The 10,658-nt window shown below is 34.5% G+C and overlaps 1 protein-coding gene across 1 annotated transcript; it reads left to right on the top strand.

Moving 5' to 3' along the window:
- The first annotated feature begins 3,750 nt into the window (after positions 1-3,750).
- LOC132065790 (hexokinase-3) lies at positions 3,751-9,681 on the top strand. Its single transcript, XM_059459327.1, has 9 exons — positions 3,751-4,479; positions 6,515-6,665; positions 6,775-6,957; positions 7,342-7,416; positions 8,014-8,169; positions 8,263-8,361; positions 8,448-8,575; positions 8,750-8,831; positions 8,971-9,681. Exons 1-9 carry the CDS (start codon positions 4,208-4,210, stop codon positions 9,355-9,357), a joined length of 1,533 nt encoding a protein of 510 aa, XP_059315310.1. The 5' UTR covers positions 3,751-4,207; the 3' UTR covers positions 9,358-9,681.
- Positions 9,682-10,658: the final 977 nt, after the last annotated feature.

Raw genomic sequence — 10,658 nt, 5'->3', positions numbered from 1 at the left:
GTGGGAAATACTGAACATTTTTCAGGGGCAAAATCAGTGAGAAAATAGAGATTTTTTAGTAGGGAATATTAGACCGATAATAGCAAAATAAAAGGCTAATTTTTTCGTTCAATAAGAGCATGCCACGTAACTTTTTCAAAGCTGAAACTGAAATTTTAACGAGTGAGGAATAAATATAGCTTTAAAGCATGATTGTAGGACTATATTTGTTGAAAAAATTTAACGGAGGGTAAAAATAACTTATTCCCAATAGTAAAAGGACAAATGTAACTCTTTTTTTGTTCCATTATTTCACATTTTTTTCTATTCCTTTCTTCTTAATTTTCTTGGATTCTGTGGTTTGTGTTTGTGTTTGGTGGGCTTTGGGGTTGCCGTGGGTATGGTGGAGGAGTGTTGAAGACAGATAAACACTATCAAAAGATGTGATTCAGCGGATGAGGTTGTTCCTTCCTTAATCAGAGTTCTCGGGTTCGAGCGCGCTGCATATGAAAAAAATCTTCTATGAGAACATTTCTCCCAAATAAGTCTTATGCGGCGCAATTCTAAATTTAATTAATTTCCGATATAGGCAATAGGCAATGGGATGAGGGGAAAAAAAAACATATTATATTATAAGAAAAATAGAGAGAGAGAATAGTACAGCTATTGGGGGGGTGCATTCTATTGTCTTTTGTACTGTCTACTCCAGAATTTGTAATGAACTTATTATTATTCTAATAATTTTAAAAGCTTTTTAATGCTTAGCTGGAATTTAGCGGAACACAGCTGTCATTATGGTACGGTCCGCAGCGTAACCGCACCTTCCAACGTCGCCGTTTTTCCACATATTTTTCTTTCTTTTCTTTTCTTCTGGAATTTGCTGTCTTTCTCTACCTACCACCCAAAGTAACTTCCAAATGTCCATTTTGTCCAACACTTTTTACATTGATGTCACTTTAGTCCCTCTATGAATTTCATCAAAGTGGAATCTCACTTTGTTGGTTCTCTACATAAAAACTTGTGGGGTTGTAGGGGACCTCAAGTAATTTTACTCAAATGCCCTCCTATTTTATTGTTATAAATGTAACCTACTCCAAATAAAAGATCATAAAGTTACAAAATCCTTTACATAGATTTGAGAGAGAGATTTTCATAAATGTAAAAATCTTGTACACAGATTTTTAATTTTGGAATTATTAGCCGATAAGATTTTAATTTGGTCTACCTTATTTATTTTGAACTTGTTAGACTACCTACAAGAGAAATTTTATTATGAGGTATGTATTAAATGAATAGAAATCTCAAAGGGGTCAAATGAGGTTTGAATGAGAAAACTCGTAAATATGTGTTTCTTAAATTCATAAATATCTAAAGTAAGAGGCGTAAACAGTTACCAGTTTCAAGCAAAGAAAAAGAAAAAGTAAGAGGCTTAATGAAAGGTAAAAACTTTAAAAAATAATACGCGTAATCGTGATTAAATGTGTTATGTTATAATTTCTTATAAATTCACATCAACTTATTACGAAAAACTCATATTCATTTACGCTTATGTCAATGCATAAGTAAAAATTTTGCACGTCTAATTCTTTTTTGAATTAGTCCAATGATTTTGGATAATTTCAACAAAATATGCATTACTCAAAGTCTATTTTTTTTTCTAGACATATTCAAACTAAATCAAACATGTGAAAAGATCTAGTAACATTTCCTTCCGCTATTGAATACAAACGAGAAATAAAAGTAAAATAGTCGAAATTGTTTCAAAATCCTGTACATATATTTTTAATTTTTGAATTATTAGCCGTTGCATTTATGTTGATTACATTTTACTTTTGGTCTACCCTGTTTATTTTGAATTTGTTAGATTACCTACAAGAGAAATCTTATTATGAGGCATGTATTAAATGAATAGAAGTCTCAAGTAAAATGGTCATATGAGGTTTAAATGAGAAAAGTCATACATAATTAATTTAGTAATCAAGACATATTCCACAGATTAATAAAATAGGATTATAGATGTATATGTGTTTCTTAAATTCATAAATATCTAAAGTAAGAGGCATAATGCAAGTTAAAATTAAAAATACGGAAAAGGCTCAAATATGCCATCGTCGGAAATGGCTCATTTATGCCACTTATCAATAGTTTGTCTCATTTATGCCATCGAACTATCGGAAATGATTCATTTATGTCATCGCTCGTTACCAAAATGACTCATCCACGCCATTTTTCATTAACGCCGGTTTTATAATACCTGATATTACACTTGGCCTCCAGTTAGAGGTATACGTCGTTTAATTAAACCAACCCAATTTTAAATTTCAAATTAATAAAAAATCCGACCCATACACCTGACCCACCCACAACCATAATCTAGTTGGAGGCCACGTGTAATATCAGGTATTATAAAACCGGCGTTAATGAAAAATGGCATGGATGAGTCATTTTGATAGCAGGTGATGGCATAAATAGAGCCAAATTGATGAGTGGCATAAATGAGTCATTTCCGATAGTTCGATGGTATAAATGAGCCAAACTATTGATGAGTGGCATAAATGAGTCATTTCCGATAGTTCGATGGCATAAATGAGCCAAACTATTGATGAGTGACATAAATGAACCATTTCTGATAGTTCGATGACATATTTGAGCCTTTTCCATTAAAAATATAATACGCGTAAATCGTAATAAATATACTATGATATAATTGTTTATAAATTCACATCAATTTTTTACGAAAACTCATCTTCATTTACGCTCACGTCAATGTATCAATAAATTTTGCATGTCTAATTCTTTTGTGAATTGATCCAATGATTATGGATTATTTCAACCAAATATCTAGTCACATTCCGTTCCACTATTGAATAAATACGAGAGTTAGAAGCAAATTATTTGAAATTGTTTCGAAATACTTTAAAACTTAAAGGTCCATATGACGTGTTAAAAAATAATTTAAAATGCAAAATTGAAATTTAAAGTAATTACTACTATATACATTCCAAAGCATAGATATGAACAAAATATTGATTATTCACAAGTCTACATTTAATCATATCAAAATTCAAATAAGTCAAAAGGCCTCTCTCTAGTCACATAGTGTTCCACTATTGAAGAAAAAAAAAGTGAGAAAAACAAAAGTCCTTATCACAACTAGTCAAATTCTAATCAACCGTATAGACTTTTCAAAATTAAGGTAATCACTATCAATCCCAAAACACTTATTGGCAATAAGCGTAATTATTCATCAACCCAGTTAAAATTTAGTTAGATTAAGGTAATCCACAATTCTTAACATAGTCAAACCCAAAACACCAAATAATAATTTGCCTAGTTATTCATCAATGATCAACCTAATTTGCATAATTATTCATCAACCTAGTCAAATTTTAATCAACCATATACTTTTTAAGATTAAAGTAATCCAAAATTCTTAACACAATCAAACCCAAAAAACTTAATGACAATAAGCATAATTATTCATCAACCTAGTCAAATTTTAAACAAATCATATGCTTTTCAAAATTAAGGTAATCCAAAATTCTTAAATACAGTCAAACTCAAATGGCAAATAACCGTAATTATACGTCAACCTGGTGCCTTATTTCCACACAAAATTCCAAAATCTGTTTAGTATATTTTTTCCCATGTCTCGAAAACAGTCAAACCCAAAATCTCATCTTTAACAAAAGTGAAATAACTTCACCAAGGGCAAAACCGTCTTTTTCACTTCCCTTATAAATACAAGAACTTCGCTTTCATAATACACACACCCCCCCTTTAAACACACTCTCTCAGCACAAAAATAAAAAAAAAGCACAACACCACCGCCCTTTATTTCCCTCAGGCATTACATCAAACACTTTGTCTTCTTCACCGGAAAACAGAAAGAAAGAAGAAAAACATTCCGTCAACTTCGCCGTTATATTGCCGGAAAACTCGCCGGACAACGGTAACGGTGAAAGTAAGTTTTTGAGTTTTACTTATTTTAATACGATGTTACTTAACGGTGTTTTATTATTAGTTTTTAGAACAGTAAGCGAAAACGACGTTGTTTTGGTGATTGTCATTAAAAGGAGGGAGTTTTAAAACGGGGTTTAGATTGAAACGTTGTCGTATTTGCGTTTTAAATGGTTTTGACTTGACTGATTTGTTGTCGAAGCAGGGGATATTCGGGATACTAGTACTGATAGACGTACGGGGTAAAGAAAAGAGAAAAGGGTGTTGTATGGGGAGGTTAGGAGTGGGGATAGCGATGGGGTGTGCGGTGGCGGCGTGTATTGTAGCGGCAGCTATGGTGGGTAAAAGGGTAAAAAGGAGGAGGAAGTGGAAGAAAATGGTTAAGGTTTTGGAAGAACTGGAAGAGTCTTGTGATACACCTGTTGCTAGATTAAAGCAAGTAGTTGATGCTATGGCTGTTGAAATGCACGCTGGACTTGCTTCTGAAGGCGGGAGTAAACTCAAGATGTTGCTTACATATGTTGATAAACTTCCAAATGGGTATGTGTCAAACACACAACTCTTGCATTAAAGTTTCAAACTTTGGTTTTCATACTAATCATTACATTTTGTTCTGTTTTCATGTAATACATTGATAATGATTCCATGTCATGTTGACAAACTCCCAAATGGGTATGTGAATAACACACACTTACATTAAAGGTTTCAACTTTGGTTTTGGTTTGCTTTCTTGTTTTGTTTTCATACAAGACATAGACTACTTCACCACAAATACTGGGAACTTTTAGTATATACATGTCATGTTTTTCTGTGTCAGACCACTTAGCCTTCCGTTTGGCAAAGATTTGACTTGTGCTGATTGCTTAACTGTTCCGTTTTGAAAATTCGTATACGTACACATTTGGATGCTTCTCTCACTTGTTATTAAATGAATAGATGTTCCTCTTTCTCTTTTACGGTTATTTTGTTTTCTTTTGCTAATCCATTCATTCCCGCGTTTGCTCATTGTGTATTGCCGGGGGCAATGTAGGCGAATGAATCATTGATAGTGTTTTTTGGGGAAAGGGTTACAAGTGTTTGCAATTGAATTGGAGGGAGGGTGTGTGAAAGATTGTGCTTTTGTGTTATATGATAGTAGATCTTTTGTCTTTATGGTTGATTAGGGGTGTTCGTATTTGGTTTTTTTGGATGTATTATGTGTTTAGGGTCGTGAAGTACGAGGAACAATGCAATGCACTCTTACTTTGTTCAACTGGTTTGATCACTAATAGAGTTTGGGTCACTAGCAATTGATTTTTTATGTTCCTTCTTCTGACAGTTAAGGCCTAGGGGGTTCTATTTTTGAGTTCCTGCTGTTCTTTACCATGGCATTCGTTATTCCATAATTTATGATACCGATATTCTTTCAATTTATAAGACCGGGAGACGGTGATTTTTGACTTTATAGGTCTCTTTCGGTTTCCCTCTTGTTCTTTTGTTTTTCTCTAATGGGCTTTCATGACTTTATTCTTTAGATTTTTGGTGGCTGAAGTTATACATGAGAAAATTTCAAGTAATTACTTTGTTAAATTTTGAGAAAGCTTCATGATTTAAAAAGTAGAAAAGAAATTGAGAATGCTTTCTTTGTTTTTGAGTAAGTCTGAAATGGACAGTACTTGGTTCTAGATGTGCGGTTGCCAGTTTATTGAATACTCTTTGTTAACCAGTACTAAGATAGATATGTGAAGCACGAGTCTGGTCTATTAGTTTTGACACTACGCTTAAGTATCTAATGATTCTGTTCGGCGTGTTATTCACTGTATAAATCTCCGTATCACAAGCATCACTAGGTTCACCATAAAGATTGTTCTAATTTATTACTTTGTAATATGTTTATCATTTTGCTCATTTCTGATTCTCCAAAGAATTTTTTGATTAGATGAAAGGTGGTATTAGGTATCAGGTAGAACTTTTTGATTAGATGAAAGGTAGTATTAGGTATCAGGTTCATTTTGATCAATAGTAATAGTCTTTATGTAACAGCCTTGAATGCTATAGTAACTGATTCAATCTTAACATGCTTCTCCTAATTGTTATGTTTTTCTTATCTAGCCTCTTTGATTGCATGTGCACTTGTTTGGGAATTCCATGCAGGCGTTGGCCCTTAGCATAGATGATGATAATTAGGCATTGGAATCTTACTGAATCATCTTCCACTTTTGTTGGCTATAACTTTTTTTTTTTTTTAAAAATAAATAAAATAAAATAAATTCCTTTGGTGTTTAACATATAAGGGGGATGTACTTTTAAAAGATGAGAATGCAGTACTAGGGAAAGATTTACTTATCTTGTCCTTAAAAGAGAAACTGGAAAAAGGATTTTCTTCAAGATAAATGTAAATGCACGTAAAAAGTATGAGGCTTCTCCGGTTGAATCGTCACTTGAGTTAGTGAAATACCGACAAATTTCTTGCTCTGTGTTGTAGTTTTAATGTTCAACAGTTTTAATGTTGGCTGACAGGTGGCTACTTTGTTAATTATCCCTGATGATCATATTTTTGTTGTTTAATAACTTATTTTGGGCTTATGATTTTCAGGAGTGAGAAGGGAACATATTATGCTCTGGACCTTGGTGGTACGAACTTTAGAGTTTTGAGAGTCCACTTAGGAGACCAAACGTCTGCTATTCTCGGACAAGACATTGAACGCCAACCCATTCCGCAACACCTGATGACTAGCACAAGCAAGGTGGCCGAGTTTGTGCTTCTAATTTTATGTTATCTTCCAGCAAACAACAATTATTTTATTTGATTTGGTAGGGAACAACATAGTCTTTACCCTTTTTTGTTATGTGTAGAATCTGTTTGATTTCATTGCATCATCGTTAAAGGACTTCATTGAAAAGGAGGGTAATGGTTTGGAGCAGCCTTCACCTTGGAGGAGAGAACTTGGCTTCACATTTTCATTTCCTGTGAAGCAAACTTCTGTCTCATCTGGCATTTTGATGAAATGGACAAAAGGATTCGCGATTGAAGACACGGTTAGTTAACATGACACTTTGCTCTTGGATTCTATATAATTCAAAGTGTGTAAATGCGTATCACTTACCTTTTATGAATAAACTCGTAATTATCAATGTTGCGGGATGTGACACTTTCTATTTCAGTGCTTGTGTGTACTCGAATTGTATTATACGACCATGCAAAGCTAACAGCTTGTAGAAGCTCTGTTTACTTTCCTGAGCCGTTTCAGTATTTCCATTATATATTTAGAGAGACTACAAGTGAGAAATAGTTATCATTGATGTGAATATGTGGTACAGATTTATGAACCTCTATGCATGCCCATTTTTTTATGGTCATTGATATGGGATTGTCCATTTACAATAGATTTTCTTTATCCTCTCATGTTTTGTTATTTGTAGATTGGAAGAGATGTTTCTGAATGTCTACAACTAGCAATGTCCAGCAAAGGTCTAGATGTGCGGGTTGCAGCACTGGTGAGCACTTTCCTTTTCCAGTTTCTTTCTTCCCCGAAACTTTTGCCAAGACATATTTCCTTGCTCATCTCTGTGAGACAGACTTTGGATTCTTACTAATTAACTTCCACTAGGCTCATGTTACATGGGTTGTAGGCCCCTTTGTTTTCACTTTTAGGTGTCATTCAGAGCTGTACAGTATGAGTTTTTTCATCTTTTAGTCATGTATTTGTCCACAAAATAGGATAGTCAATTGTAGAACTTATTTCAGTGAAGCTGTGCAAAAGATGTTGTAACACTTTATTTATCTGTGCTAGCATATTAACAATCAGCATTAAAACAAAGGAAAGGGACGTATATAGAAATGAAATTTTCTCTACTATTAAGTATCTCGCCTTCTTTGAGTGTTCAGTCCAAGTTGATGCTGCATCATTCAGGAAAATCATTATGTCACTAGTTTATAAATGTCTTCCCTTGTGTCGTTGGAGAACTACTGTGGTTAACTCTTTTCTCCCTTGTCTTATATAGTCTTTTCCTTCAAATTTTGACCCAGGCTTGATTAGTTTTAACTATTGTGCAATGGGTGTTAGAGCTTATTGTTGCTGCATTATGCCCCAGGTAAACGACACTGTGGGAACTCTAGCTCTTGGACATTATAATGATGAAGACACAGTTGCTGCAGTTATAATTGGGACTGGCACTAATGCATGCTATTTGGAGCGGGCAGATGCAATTATTAAGTGTCAAGGTCTTTTAACAACATCTGGAGGCATGGTATATTTACTTGCTTCATTGTTCATATTTTGTTAACTCGTGGTTCATTTTATAAAAGTTCGCTTACATGTCTTCCTACTTTCTGCAAATTAGGTGGTCAATATGGAATGGGGAAACTTTTGGTCATCTCATTTACCAAGAACCTCATATGATATAGACTTGGATGTTGCTAGCCCAAACCCAAATGATCAAGTAAAGTTTCTATTGTTGAAAACTCGGTGTATTTTATGTGACTTCTTATGCAACATCAAGCATCATATTTGAGGATTATGCTGCAGGGCTTTGAGAAAATGATATCAGGAATGTATTTGGGAGACATTGTCAGGCGAGTGCTCCTTAGAATGTCGGAGGAATCAGATGATTTTGGACCTTCATCTTCAAAATTAGCAATTCCTTTCGTCTTGAGGTGCTACATGTTTTCTGTTCAGATTTTGTTTCCATGTTTAGCTTTTTGTTTATTCTTAGTGTATTTTGTATTGATACATGTGAGATCTAACTGCATCTTCTCACTTTTTCTGTGGATATTTCTATGTGATGTCTGCAATGTAGTACTCATTAGTTTCACTGGAAATAATGGCAGGACACCGTTGATGGCTTCTATGCATGAGGATTATTCACCTGACTTGAGTGAAGTAGCCAAAATTCTAGAAGAAGTTCTGGAGGTACCCTTTTATCTTTCCTATCATACACTTTGATGTTGTAATGATTGTGGCATATGATATCTGTCCACTTCTTATTTAATATTACTTGGCATGTTGCTTGGTTTCTTACTATCTGGTTCTTGGGGGCCCCGACTTTCAGTTACCTGATGTGCCAGTGAAAGTTCGGAAGCTTGTAGTGAAGGTATGTGATGTCATTACTCGAAGGGCTGCTAGATTAGCAGCTGCTGGTATCGTAGGAATCTTGAAGAAGATTGGTCGAGATGGGAGTGGGGGCATAGCCAGTGGAAAATTCAGGAGTGATAGGCCAAGTCGGATGAGAAGAACAGTTGTGGCTATCGAGGGTGGTTTATACACAAGATACACCTTATTCAAAGAATACCTGAATGAAGCGATGAAGGAAATTTTAGGGGAGGAAGTTTCCCCTTACGTCATTCTTAAGGTCATGGAAGATGGATCAGGCATTGGAGCAGCTCTTGTTGCTGCTGCAAATTCAGCCTCTGAGGCGGATAGGGTACAGGTGCAGTGAATATAAGCAAATACTAATATATACATATATCTATACACAGCTTTGTAAATTGTAGAAAATTGTTTCAACATCTCAATCCATGAAAATGTAAAAGGGAAGGTTGTGTATATGTGTCATATATGTCAAGAAATCTGATATTATAGTCTAGGAGATATATCCCCATTGCTGTCTTAGCATGGTATTGGTCCATTGCAAGGTTGTAGTAAATTAATGGTATTTGTTGATTTCAGTATTTACCCCCTTTATGTTTTTTGTGCATGTAAAGAATCTTTTGAAAGGCTTTCATTTAATCATTTATTCATTTGTTTATGTCTCTTAACACTGCCACCATCTCACCATCTCCTTTCCACTTGTAGTATATGGCATTATTTTATGCTTCTAGTAGTTCGATTGAGGAAATGATCTCCTAAGCTCGCCTACCATTTGAATTGATGAAAATATTCATACAAAGATTTTATCTTCCGCAAAATAGGTCATATAATTAAAATACCATTTGTAATGAATTACAGACTTAATTCTTCTGGATGGACCGTACAGGCATTGCCCCCTCTTTCATCACTACTGAAAACGCTTTGTCCCCGCCTTAGTAAGGCCCCACCCATCTCTCTGACTTCGGAGAGCCGCTAAATAATGAGGTTTGGCATCTGTTTGAACAGGAAGAAGAAAGGTTTGATCCGTTCGGTTTAGATAATTTACAAGGGCCACAATAAGACGGTATTGGAAAAAAGGAGATATTCAGCCATGCAAACTTTTCCATAAAAGCTTATAAAGTAAGGGATTCTCAATGAAGAAGTTGACCATGATTTCGATTCTTTCGGTGTTCCTTTATTCATATTCCAGTTAGCACTTCCAGTAAGATGACATTATGACATCATTTTAAAGCAAGAAGATTCATGAAATGCCAGACAAAAGGGGAGGGAACTAGTATCCTACCTTTCTGTCCACTTGTTTATTGATATTCACTTCATGATATTATTTATAGATATGTTCCATTCATTCAAAACGTGATCGAGAAAACATGGAGAATATATCCAATATTTACAGACTAGGATGTTTCCAAAAAGAAAGTGACGAACTTGTAGCCAGTCTCCGTTTTGGAAATAGTTATGATTGCTTTTCATTTTTCTCGTTTCCTCAATGCCATTTTAAGTCCTGTAAAAAAAGGAAAGGAAATTAAAAAAATATAAATCATTCATTCCAAATCAAGCAAGAAACAAGGAGAGAAATAGCATGTTGAACACCTATAAACAGGCTAATATGTGTGGTGCTTCTAAAGCTTTACCTACTACAACTAATTATTT

This window comes from Lycium ferocissimum, chromosome 7 (assembly GCF_029784015.1).
Source record: "Lycium ferocissimum isolate CSIRO_LF1 chromosome 7, AGI_CSIRO_Lferr_CH_V1, whole genome shotgun sequence".
NCBI classification, from domain to species: Eukaryota; Viridiplantae; Streptophyta; class Magnoliopsida; order Solanales; family Solanaceae; genus Lycium; species Lycium ferocissimum.
This window is presented reverse-complemented; position numbering and strand designations above follow the sequence as displayed.